Below are 13,430 nucleotides of genomic sequence, written 5' to 3'. Positions count from 1 at the left end.
GTGATGTTTTGGTCGTGGGGGGGAAGGTGAGTTACAGAGCACCACACTTGGGCAACAGCTGGGGGGGAGGGGGGGTATCCACGCTTTTATAATTATACCACAAATGCGTTTCCCTGACACAGTTTTATGGATATAGGCAGGATTTGTCTGCACATTGAAAAATATCTGCAACGTTTTTGGTGGATTATTCATAGGCTGGATTTGGAGTAGGCATGTCAGCAGACTTTGTATAGGTACCTTACGCGGGCCAATGGTATTTCATACTTAGATACACGGGCCAATCGTATTTCATCCTTAGATATGCAGGCCAATGGTATTTCATCCTTAGATACGCGGGCCAATGGTATTTCATACTTAGAAACCTGGGCCAATGGTATTTCATCCTTAGATACGCGGGCCAATGATATTTCATCCGTAGATACGCGGGCCAATGATATTTCATCCTTAGATACGCGGGCCAATGGTATTTCATACTTAGATACTTTATGCTCAGCTTTGGTCATTTACTGCAGGAAAAGAATTTTAATTGAATTCACTTATTTCTTTTTTTTCTTTTTTTATGGGCCAGTGTGCTGTACAGGATGTACCGTGCCCTCTTCTTGAATGATTCATGCGATAAGCCATAGATGAACACATCCATAACTGCGTGTGCAATTCAAGCAGATGCACTGATGATGGTGATGATGATGATGTATAGGGGTGTGTGACGTTCTAGTTTGGAAGTTGGTTATTTACACTCTCATAATAAATCCTGGAAAAAAAATCTGCCTAAGAAGAGAAATAATTAGTGTTTTTAAGTTAATAACAACGCTATTAATTACCATAATAAATAACAATCTAAAGCCCTGAATTAAAAAGAAGTAGCCTCTCTGACGGCTATTAATCTCAGAGATTCACCATTCTTTAAATTAAGAATTAAATTGAAGAAGGTGTTAAGACTTCATTTTTAGGCCTGGTGATTACTATCGGACAGCAGTGGGGAGCCAATTACCTGTTGCTTTGGACTGTCCCTGTAACTCCGTTTGTCTCTGTCCTTGTTAAGGTAATGAGGGCCAGGCTGCTCACAGGCGGGGCCGTAGTTTTTCTCAGTGTGTCTGACACTTCTAGCTGTTGCATGCCTATGCGTTTTCCCGAATTGTGAAATAGGTAGCTAATGCTATAACATAAAATAAGATGTCCGCGTATTTGGCACCATAACTAATCTTGGGAGTGCCAAATTTGAATTCTGTAAAACAGAGGTCCCACCTCTCCCTGAAATTTCGGGAGTCTCTGGGAAATTTACAGCTGCAAATCTTACCACCAGCACCCCCCAACTCGACAAGTTTCCATCTCCCGGAAGTCAGCGTGGCTAAGTGGGGGCCACTCTCGAACAGGAGTACAGGTTCTCCAAGACGCCAGCCGTGCCGCGTTCATGCTCATTAGCAAAAAGGCACTTTGAAGCTGGGACAAATATTTCGTAAATCTCAGACTCAAGGGCACCATAAAGTGGGGCGGAGTTATGATGATTCCAAGGGCCCCTGAGTAACAGGGACCCTAAAAAATTAGGAGCATAATGGGATTGGTCTGGGTTGGGGGGCCGGTGTAATAGGCTTTCATAAGGCCCAAAATCTGTAGTGGCAGCCTTGTCTGTAATTAATTGTCACATCTCGGACCGGGGAAACAGGAGCAGGGAGACCAGGAAGCAAGGAACATTATTAACGACAAGGCAAGGCACAACACAGACGTAAGACTTCAATGACCGGACTGGGGAAAACATACCTAAGGCAGACTTAAATACATTGAGCAACAAGAAACAGCTGGTGGACATGGGGAATCCACATGGGGTAGATGAGGGGGCGTGGCACGCGGGAGGAGCGGACTAGTGGGGCATGACATTAATATGGTTACTTATATCCATTGAGAGCTCCTATATCTGCAGGATACAGGAAATAAATGACCTGTACAGGTAAACATTGAAATGTAAATGTGGAGGAAAATATTCCGTTAACCTGTGAAACGTTTTCCTTGTGATGAATGTGATTATTACATGGGCCTGGAGTAAAAAACAGTTAAATCTCCATCCATCTATCCATCTGTTGCACGCAGTTAAATCTCATTTTGAGAAATACTATACTTATAAAATTTTACTTATATTTACTAGACATAAATTATGTCTGTTTCATAATATTAGGCATATTGCCTTTCCACAATGACAGCTTTGGCTTCTGCATGCCACTGAATTTACCGGGATGTTGACTGTAGTATCAGGGTCAAGCAGATGAGAACAAGAACGGCTCGGCGCTGGTTTTCCAGTCACCCCGCCTGACTGCCACGCTGACTTAGCGCTGCGTGTCACGCTCAGTGGAGGACTGAGGTGTGCTTGTGCCGGGAATGAGGTGTGTTTGTGCGGGCTCTGGACCCGTGCCCGGCGAGAAGCTGGCCACAGATGGGCTTAACGGAGACGCCGCGTCCGTGACAGCACGGCCAAGTGCCGCCGCATGCGATCTCGCCTAAGGGACGCCCTTCACGTTTGCCTCGCACCCGCGGCACCGCTCGATGTGTCACGGCGCGGCCAGCATGTTACTCTGAGCGCCTACTTTAATATTTTCAAACGAATAACAGGGTTGCCAACTCTCACGCATCTGGCGTGACACTCTTGCTTTCACGCAAGAGATCTACGGCTAATCTATAGCGTTGCATTGTAAACCTAAAATTAGCTGCATCAAGAGTACTGGGGTAGTTTGCAAACCCAACAGACTATTTACAAGGTAATAAAACTGTTACATACATGTAACCATGTATGCAGACTTGTCTCAAATTGAAAATGTCACGCCAGCCAGCTGCCCAAAATTGGCAATCCTGCAATACACATTTCGTCAGATGCCAGAATATCCTGTTGATAGTACAACATTTTTCCTAGCTAAGATTCAAAATAATGATCTATTCCGTTTTCCTGTGATTGACATTTGGTGCACGCAGTACTTAAACATTCTTCTAACATAGCCTCGTACATGCAGAGCAGGAACATGCAGCAGAAGGTAAACAAAGGAGAGCGGTAAGTGGTGTTCCCCGCAGCGCAGTTACGTATCTGACCTCCCGCGTGCTTGCCGACGTAGTAATTAAAGGGATCGCGCGACGTTATACGGCGCCCCTCTGAATCATCGGAGTCTGATTCATGGGTGCGGTAACGAAATCTGACACGGGCTTTTCCTGAAAGGAATGGAAATCGGCCGTACCCTAATGGCGCACATTTGTTGGGCCCTGTCCTTGAATGACTATTAATGACTTAAAATGGGATCCTTCATTTGGCGGCTTTTTATAAGGGAGGGAAACCTCCTGACGTCACCCGGTATCTAAGGAACACAAGGCAGCGACCTTGCTGTATTCTTGCCAGTCACCTTCAGACTGTCAGATGCTACGGTTTATCGACCTTGTTATTAAAAAAGAATTCACAAAAAATGGCATAAATCACATATTCAAGGAATGGGCATATGAATGCATTTTAAAAACCAAGGTCTGCGTTTGTGATATTTTGTGCTGAATACATTTTTATAAAACCCTTGACCCCTATGAGGTATCTGACATTAAGAACCACTCTTAAAAGATATAATAAGAAAATAGAATTTCACCTTGCGTTCATGTTTTCGCTGTCTTTTTTTTAAGTTTAATTTCATCTTTGTCTTCTAAGATTTACTGAGCATTTAACAAATGTTAAAATGGATCAGGAGGTAGACGGCTTAATTATGGCTGTTGCGTATTAAAGTGTCTCTGCGGTGTCTGTCCGCCAGGGTGACAGGTGGCAGTTCTCAGCTTTACACATTAACTAGCGTGTCTCCTTGAATGCTACAGACCTTCGCTTTGATAGATGTGATATAATCGTTACATGACCTTAATACCAGCAGGTGCAGCATCAGAACATGTGACATTACTTTTGGAGTATATTTACATTTCACACGCACACAGACACACAGACACACACACTCACGTATTATTTAAATTTTGCAATGTTGAATTTAACTCAGCAACCCAGCCTTTATATATTATGTTATAGGTAGTTTATCACTGATGTTGTGCCCACAATATTGTGAATGAAGTGAGACCGCATAGAAACCCCGAGGTCTCTTCTACTGTAGTCCTTCTGAATGGTTTACAGTGCCTATGGTTTTACTACAAAAGCATTCTCATGCGAAATGTAAAGATCAGCGAGTTTTTAAACGATGGGTGATTGATAACTTATTGTCTATTTTGAACCTTTAGGCTTTCTTCTAAAACTGTACTTGGTCTTGAATCTGTCGGATGACGTCTGTTCCCTATGCACAAATCGTCTAATCCTTTTCAGACTAGCAGCCCTCAAAATAGTTCTGTGGTGAAGAAACTGAGGCTAATGTGATTTTTCAAATGACCTTTGGATGACATTGACTGCCTGGCACACAGCAGTGACACCTTTAATATGTCTGAAACCGCCTGAAACCAGCTCATAGCTGTCAGTTTTCAGGAGGCGTTTGACTGTGCAGATGACAATGTAGTTCGCTGTCTTTGATCTCTTCATATCTGATTATCAGTATTTTTGTCGGTAAATCCCGAAAAATTCCTACGTCAGCTGTGCAGAGAGCTATCTGCTATTCCAGTCCCTCTTTTTTTGCAATCTCTGATTAAGATCAGGTTTCTTACTGGGGAACCAAAACTGAACCGCTACAGCTAATCTTATAATCCGAGCGCACCTTTTTATGGAGTTCTCTGTATAGGCTAATGTTTATTTTGATAAGTACCTTCAACTAGTGCAGTGGTTAAGTTAGCAGCTTTGTGAACAACTGGCCGGGTCTAAACAAAAACATTCAGTTGTGAATGAAACTGGAAATTGAAATTCTAAGCACTGCATATTTACCACTCCCTCTAAGGGACAATTTCTCTTATTAATGTCTCCAATAAATAAATCCTCTTCATTCAATCTACATTCTTTGTGCTGTTGTTTGCCCAGACAAAAGACAAGCATTTATCAATGCTGGTGGGAGTAGTGAAACAAAATTGATGAAATTATTGTTTTATTTTTTTTATTTTTTAATAACTGCAGAACGGTTTGCTTCTGGTACTGCCTGTTGTTAGTAGATTGCTGTATGTGGAATCTATTTTCTACTTCATATATTTCATAGTCAAGCTGACAGTTAAACCTATAGTGATTTTTACTGAGAGCGTATCTGCAATATCCAACTCTTTCATTTATTATGCTTATAGTACTATATGATTAATTTCTGTGTTGCTTTTTCTGTGCGTTATGTAAATGGTAACCACCTTGCAGTTGCAGAAACAATCACATTGCAGAATGTTCTTATTCTGTGTAGAGAGCCTTACTATAGTCACTTCTCTGTGTCCTACAAGTTCCCGAAACAGCGCTCGTAACGATAATCAGGTTTTCTCAATCTTACGGCGATTGTACTCCATGGTGACCGTGTGAAATGTTGCCTATCGACAGGAGTGTATGCTATTATTGTAATAAATAAATAAATAAAAGAATGTGACTTACAGTGGAAAAACTGAGGTGGCCTGTATGTGCTGTACTGTTACCAGACTAGGTTCTTGTCTGCCAGGCAGCGATTAAAAAAAGATGCAATAGACAAGTCAAAAGTAGCAGCTGCAGTAAAGCCAACTACTCCTTACTCATCCGAGTCACGCTGGTTTCTCCGTGCCATTCATTGTTATAGGATTTTCCTATTGGCACTTTAATAATGATTGTGCGGAACAGCGCAGTCATTACTCTGTATAGATCGACGGCTTGTTCATTATGTCCAATTTACATATAATCCCACGTGCATCATTTATCCGTTCCTCTGTTTGTCCATACTTCCCACTGAAGGTCATGTTGTAAAACATTGACGATAAAATTATTTTAAAATTAGCTTTGTCATTAAGTGGCCTGGACTGATGCTGATTTATAGTGTGTGTTGCAGATAAAATATGTACATGCAGGACAGTTTATGAAGTGTATATTTGAATGGTTTGAATTAGAGAATCATGAAAATCACAAAACGTTACGTGATAAATCTCGTGGTAAAGTATTAACCCCTGCAGGTAATCTGCATACTCCGTCCTGTTTAAAAATAATTAAGGCAGTTTCTTTTTGCAAAGTGTGTCTGTCTGTATTGAGTGTAAGACGTTCCAAGGAAATCCCCACAAAGTATGTCCAAAAAAATGTATATTTTTTATGTATTTAACTTTATAGGTCAAGTTGTGGCACAGGCAGAAGAAATGCTGAAATTTTAAACTGCAACAAATAAAAGGGGGTCTTTGTGAAAACATCGGATTTAATGCCAGTATGGACATGGTTTTTGACTACCCAAATCCCTGCGTTACCATAATGGCCCCAAGTGCAGAGAGTGCCGGTAGCGCTATGCCCCGCCCCCTGATATTCGTGAATATTCTTTGCGCTTGGATTGTAATATGGGACGTATCTGCCAAACGCCTGTGTTGAAACCTCAATCCAGCTTTGACATCACTGGTGCAAAAATAGCCGACGGAGTATCCCGTGGCATGCGGCATTGACTCGGTTTGCCGCAGGAGGACACACTGCATGGTGTGCTCCCAAATGGGCTACAATTTATTCTTGTTTACATTGTCCTTTCGGATCTGTTCAGTCATCCGTTTCAGTCTCAACAAATAACTCATGCTGTGTTTTTCTGCATCTACTCCTTACCTAAGGCAGGATTACATAGATCCATTTTCCCTCCAAAATGTGTTTTTTTTTTTTTATTACCGTTTTTCATCACAGCTGATTTTTAATAACACCAGCAGGTGCAGGCACTCTGAATTCACCGACAATGTTTAAAAGGGTAGAAAAGTCTGCGCTGTGCAGTGTTTCCATCTATGTGAAATAGCTTAATTAGGGTTGTACCCCTTTTTTTAAAGGGAGGCTTTTGCATAATTCTGAGCAGGAAGTATAATTTAGCCAGACAGAATAGGCCAGCCATTCAAGTGTTTTTTTTTCAGCTGGTTTATCGCGGTGAAGATAGCAGTTGCCGCAGGCGGTGTGAAATTCTCAAGGATTCTCCCTCCAAATCCTCCTGGGGAATTGCTCAATAGCCTCAGCCCGAGTGGGAGATTCTGTTTGTTCATTTCGCCTTAGGTTGGCCCTCCGGGTCTTCTGTCCGATTTCTCCAAGTTGAATGCCAGCTTCCCTAAAGCACCCTTCATACGATGTTTCGAGAAGCTCTGGGCGTTTCTCTCAAAGGTCGTTCTGGGCTTCCTTTGTAAGCGTGGTCAGCCAGCGTGCTGATAAAATTTTTACCCTCAGTTGGTCCATAATAGCACTCGTCTTATCTCAAAGTAAGATAGACCAGGGCTGCAAAGAGAGCCATTTCCTGTCTCTCAGACAGGTGCCAGCCCTCTTTCCTGCACTAGCAGCAAGGATCTCCTGGTTGACCTCTTAATGACCCTTGCCTTCATTTCGCCTGAGGTGCTCTACTAAGGACAGGTGCCACCGTCTCTGATTTAGCGGTGCAGATTATCGTCTGAACGAGCTCATAGTCTAAAGAGACAAAGGCGTGGCATCATCAGCAGAGAACAAAGATGTGACGTATACATTAAAAATTTGATATCCTCGGTGCATCTCGCCTTTATGTCCCGTCTCCATAACTCACAAACAGTGATATCATCTGTTGAAAAGAGGGGGAAAAAAACCCTGAGACAACCCAGTGTGTGGTTGAGGGTCTTTGCTATAGCCACAAAAGCAAAACACAATAGATTAACAAATCCCCATGACTCCGAGAACCAACCTTCCCATTCTCAGCATCCCGGGCAGAATCCGCGCTGTTCTATCCGACTTTAATGTTGACAGGAAGATGAAACCCTCCCACCTTTTTTTGCGTAGGTATTTCTGAAGGTTGTGACGTCCTTTGAGAATAGCTCCGTGGTTTCCGTAACATGGACAGAATTGCGAACACCGAACTTTAAAACCGAATCGCAATAAATCATGGAAAATGAGAGTGATTCTTCATCAGTGCATTTCTTGTGTGTTTTTTTGTTTAAAATTTTGGTAGTTTTTCTTCATTAACTGTAACTGATATGGCAGTTTTAAATGCACAACTAGCGTATTTGCATTAGGTACTGTACACTGCAGGAAAATTTCTTAAGGTCTTGCGTGCATGGGGCCGCAGTAGCAGAATATCGCAAGCCACTGGGAGCCCCTGGCATTGCCTTCTGAACAACAGGGGTGGCTATGGTGGATTTTTCACACAAGTTCCACCATTTCTTTGATTATCTTCTTCAGAGTGCTTTTGCAGCTGACTTGGAAATGATCCTGGCCGATACATCCGCACGGAATATCAGAACCTGTTGGCTTAGCCGAGGTTTTTTTTTCTCTCATATCACAGCATCCATAGAAAAGTTCAGTGACCTATTGATTTGTAATATTTATTCATACAATGCTCTAATTTAATTAGAGGGGGTCTGCAGTGACCTGTCACAGTCATTTCTGTTTTTACTGTTATCTGGAATCTCATTTTGTGTTGCATGCCAACATCGTGAGTGTGTATAAGTGCTCTTGCTTTGCCTGCAGTGGATATTCTTACAGTAAGTTGTTTTTTCTCTGTCTCTCTCTGTTACCATGCCTTCCGTATTCGAGACTATTTTCACTCACGGCTGCGTTATGTGGGAGATGCTCAAGATTTATTTTCAAGCTGACCAGAAGCATACGCGACATGGTTATGTGCCGGGAGGTCTTTGAAGCCAGCTATCCAATAAGAATGTAATACGATCTTTCTGTACATGCTGCATTGGATAATGTAGGTAAACAACCATGTCTAACACGAAAAGGCTTAGAGGAGAGGCAGTGGAGATGCTGGAAGTGTGAGACCATCCTGGACAATGGTTTGAGTTGTGTGGTTTTAGTGTATGATATGAACAATGCATTTTGCATTCTCTGGCTTGACGAAAAAATAGCCGCAATCATTCTTAAATAATGAAGGATCATCTTTGCTTCTTGTGGGAATAACGCTTGCCTGCATTAAACCATTTTTATCCAAAAATGATTTCGCTCATCCGAGTTTGTGTAAAGTTTCCTGCTGCAGTGTCGACTGATAGGAGGTTGTCTGATAGAACTTTTTTTTTCTGAAAGTTTATGTAACTTGAAGGTATCTTCTTTCCAGCACAGCAGAATGTTCTGAAACAGGCACTTTCTTTGAGTGCAGAATTCATGGTATTTCAAGAAGGGTAAAAATGGCTTTTGTCAGTACAGCTATTATATTTAAAGTCGCGAACTGTAAATATTAATGCAGTTAAATTGAATTCCATTTTTATTTGACAATATTTTCATTCCAGTGCTTGAATTTGCATAGTACATTATTTCTTCTTATGGCTGAATTTGTTACATTGTGATTAAGACTTGCCAGTCCGATGTGCAAAAATACCGGCCCCCATTTAGTGCTCTCCATTTCCTTTGGTAATCAACATACAGTCTCCCAGCTACAGAAGCTACATAAATAATTAGTCAGATGACTGGTCTGTCGTTTTTTTTAAGGTAGCCTGTGGTGTATCATCAAAATGTAGTTCCATGACAAAAAAAAGCCCTCCTCTGTCACAGACTTGACAGAGGAGAGGTTAGCAATGGGTGGGTGGCTGCATTTGGATGTCATCCTCATTCCCTGAGCTATGAATCATGTGCTTCCTAGCTGACGGCCTCCACACGGGTGGCAGAAGATTCACTGGTGCACAAGGAAGTCTCAGGCTACCATGGAGATATTAGTGGAAATGTATTTCACAAACAGGTTCTGTGATCACTACCGATTTCTCTGTGTTTGTGTTTTGTTTGGGGGGGGGGGGGGGGAGGTCCGAATGTGTGACTCACAGCTATTAGAATACATGAGTCAGATCTAACATGATGGACTACTGTACAGTAATAGAGAGTCGATTTCGAAAGTTACTCGCGGGCACGATCTGTGACACTCTGCTCCCCTTCATTGCAGGAGGCCCAGAAGGTTAATACTTCTTCAGATAATCAGAGTGAGGGGATCAACAAGAGCATTGACGAGAAGGAGCAGGACGCCAGTGAAGTAGGCTGGATGACCTCTGTCAAGGACTGGGCCGGGGTCATGATCTCAGCACAAACCTTAACTGGTAGAGTCTTGGTGAGTACCTGTTTCATGGTTCCCTTTGGAAGATTCCCCTGTAGGTCCCTATAGATTGTTTCCATGCAGTGCAGTGCCCTTTAGATGATTCAGTCGTGGTACCCTACAGATGGTTATCCTGCAGTGCCCTTTAGGGCACTTTGCCACCACACTAAGTACCGTACTTTTGATATGAAACTTTTGGTACTTTCCTTTTTCCATTGACTTCCAGTCGAGTACCAGTACCAAAAGTTCAAGTACCAAAAGTGCCAAACCAGCTGAGGTACTTCTTTGGTACTTTAGTACTTTGGGGTGGGACTTGAAATGCTTTCTTTGTCAACTGGTTATGCAAATAGGCTGCCTCTGAAACACAATACAATCGCCACCTTGAAAACAGTTATGGACTCGGAAAACAATGACAAACCAAAGTAAAAAAAAATAATTTTGATCTGGTTTGAAGAACAGTTACAACACAAAGATCAGCTCAAAGAGCCAGTGTGTATGCAGATTTTTGGGATAACCTTTAGGTGAGCTGCTCAAACCCAGGTGTGAGGACTCTTCAGCCAATCAGTCCTCTAATTAGTATCTAAATAGGGATTTGCAGCAAAAACCCACATATGGCCCTTTGCAGATAAGATTGCCCACCCCTGCTTTAGATGCTACTCCTGTATAACCCTTTAGATGGTTGTCCTGCATAACCCTTGAAATGGTTTCCCTGCAGTGCCTTTTGTATGGTGTCTCTGCAGAACCCTTTAGATGGTTCTCCTGCAGTAACTGTTATTTGGAGAAACCCTTTTTAAGCTCTCTGTATAAGTAGTTATTTGTCAGTAAGGGAACCACCATGGCTGCTCTTGACTCAGTATTGTGAGGGGGCGGAGTTTGGGTTAGTGTTCACGACTTCTGGCAGCCTCCGTCAAAATGTTTTTGTCACCCAAGCCAGAAGATTTATGCTGCCTTGTTTTTGAGGCATGGTCATGCCTGCACATCTCCCCCGAAATGAGCGACTGCTCAGTGAGGCACAGGCACTGCGAACGCCGGTGCTGCTACCGTCGGCCTGCTTTCTCTTACACGCGCAACGGGGGAGGTAGCTTGCATTCCGCACGTGCTGCGTATGTTGCTGCTGAGCCAGGATCTGTGAAATTAGGCAGGCCGGCCCATATCAGAGGCTTTCCCACACGCAAATGTTGCTGAACGCTTGGGCTTTCACTGAATGCATTGTTTCATTCATAATGCGATAAACTTAAAGACTTCTGAACGCTAAATGTTAATGCTAAATATGAACTCCCAGTGTGTCTAACGTATCATTTTTAAAATGTATGGCAGTGGCTGCATGTTACTGTGCATTTCGTGCTGCACATGGCCACTGTCAGGGAGCATGTCTGTGCACCTATAGTCATGAAGTATTAAGCAAAGGCCTTTTGGACTTGGCAGGAACAGGGTAAATTATGGACTTCATAAGATCTGTTAGCTCATCTGTGTGTTTGCGGGTGGGGCTCGTGCAGATGATTTAATTTGGCTTCGTTGATCTGTTTTGCATCTGCATCCCTCGGCTGTCTACTGTAGTTTCATGCTGCTATGGCTGGGCTGGGGGGTGAATTTTCATGTTTCAGGGTGGCTTGGGGAGGCTCATTAATATTCATGAAAGAAGTACTACCTGACTGGCCAGTGAATGCCTTAGACAGTCTTCACCGGCTCATCAGGTAGCTTCTCTCATGAATATTAAGTTTCCCCAAAGCAGCCTGACAAAACAGGTAGCATGTGTCAGTGGGAGCACAGTCACCAGCCAATCAGGTAGCTTCTCTCATGAATATTAAGTTTCCCCAAAGCACCCTGACAAAACAAGTAGCATGTGTTAGTGGCAGCACAGTCACCAGCCAATCAGGTAGCTTCTCTCATGAATATAAATAGTTTTGCCAAAATGCTCTGCAAAATGAAAATCCATGCGCTGTTCAGTGCCTGAACACTTCTGTTTCGTTCATAGCATCATTTTCATTTGCTGTAGATCTAGGTAGATAGATTAGCCGGTGTTCTGTGCTGCTTAGCCCTCCTTGTTCCAGGATCAAGAGCAAGATGTGTATAACAAAACAGGAAAATCTGAAATGGAAAATGTTCTACTTGATACTTTTATGGCCAACCTGCAGCTGTTTTGGAGCCACCTTAAATGAAGTATGACATCATACCAAACACGGACTATAGATAGAAGGCCTGTATGCAGACATTTCCTTTGGCCACATAACTGCTCTGCTGAATTTTCACATAGAGCTTCACCATTAATCCTGAAAATTTAAGGTGAAAAATCAAAAACACTAGACAATTGTCTCATGCATTCGATTTGTACATCACATAAAGAGAGGAAAATGTGTTTGTATTTACAACCTGAAGACATTCTCAGTTTTAAAAATTGCGTTTTGTCTTCTGCACAGTTGAATTTCAAAGTCTGCTGGTTAATCATAAGGTCGTCTTTACATGACAGTATGTATCAGCTTAATATATGTCCTTAAACATACTGGCAAATGCAATGAAACATTTTCACAATGCATCTGAGCTGGAAGCATTGAGTTTTATGGGGATGTACCAGGGCATTATATCTGCCCGTCTTCCATTACTCCGTTTTCAGTAAACTCATGCCGAAATTTTTATCTTTTTCTATCGTCTGAAAGCTCACAAAATGTACATTACTTGTGATACAGGTACCTTACAGAACATTGAAACACATTCATCAATAGTCCGGCATAAAAAGGACAATTCAGAGTCAGGTTTTGGACCACAAGTTGGGAGTCACCTTGTCATGAAACTAAAGTCAAAGTACAATACTGGAAACAATATAGAGCTGAGAAGCATGACCTTTGTGTGCTTGTCTCATGAACGCATGGTAGATAGCTAACTTCTCTGTTTTTTTCAAATAAGAAAAAAATTGAATGTTGATTTGTCTGGAAGCCAAACAACTTTTGCTGTACTACTTACGTATTTTACAGCCAAACGAAAAACTTTTTTATACTTAAGTGTAACAAGCCTTAGCGGCAGTTTTTATGTATCTAATATTTAGAAGAGTGTAAACTTAATTAAATATTCGTATAAAATGTGGTTTTATGTCATTGAATTAGTCTAGCATATGAAATATATTTGTGCACTTCGGTTGAATAATTGTCAATTTTAGGAATAATAAAAATTATGAAAGCTGTTGAAATCTGTTTTCACCTGCATTTGAGATACCAGTCATCGCTGCTCAATAAGGGGCTTGAATTATTCACCTGTTTATGTGTTTCCGCTTCTCGCGTCACTCACCCCATTGGAGATTTCAAAGCACCCAGCAGGTATTGCCTGGCAACTTTTGCTAATTAATTTTCTTATCGCAGA

General features: G+C 42.1%; 1 protein-coding gene across 17 annotated transcripts in view; it reads left to right on the top strand.

Moving 5' to 3' along the window:
- The window catches only part of LOC125715317 (calcium-activated potassium channel subunit alpha-1-like), a 163,921-nt gene that overhangs the window by 21,879 nt on the left and 128,612 nt on the right, over positions 1–13,430 (top strand). For all 17 annotated transcript variants that reach the window (XM_048986652.1, XM_048986648.1, XM_048986650.1 and 14 more), the window contains exon 2: positions 9,933–10,094. In XM_048986652.1, the coding sequence (XP_048842609.1) occupies positions 9,933–10,094 (162 nt within the window). The remainder of the gene's footprint in view (positions 1–9,932; positions 10,095–13,430) is intronic.

Source organism: Brienomyrus brachyistius, chromosome 20 (assembly GCF_023856365.1).
Source record: "Brienomyrus brachyistius isolate T26 chromosome 20, BBRACH_0.4, whole genome shotgun sequence".
Taxonomy (NCBI): Eukaryota; Metazoa; Chordata; class Actinopteri; order Osteoglossiformes; family Mormyridae; genus Brienomyrus; species Brienomyrus brachyistius.
Note: the sequence above shows the minus strand (reverse complement) of the source record. Positions and strands in the feature narration are given on the sequence as shown.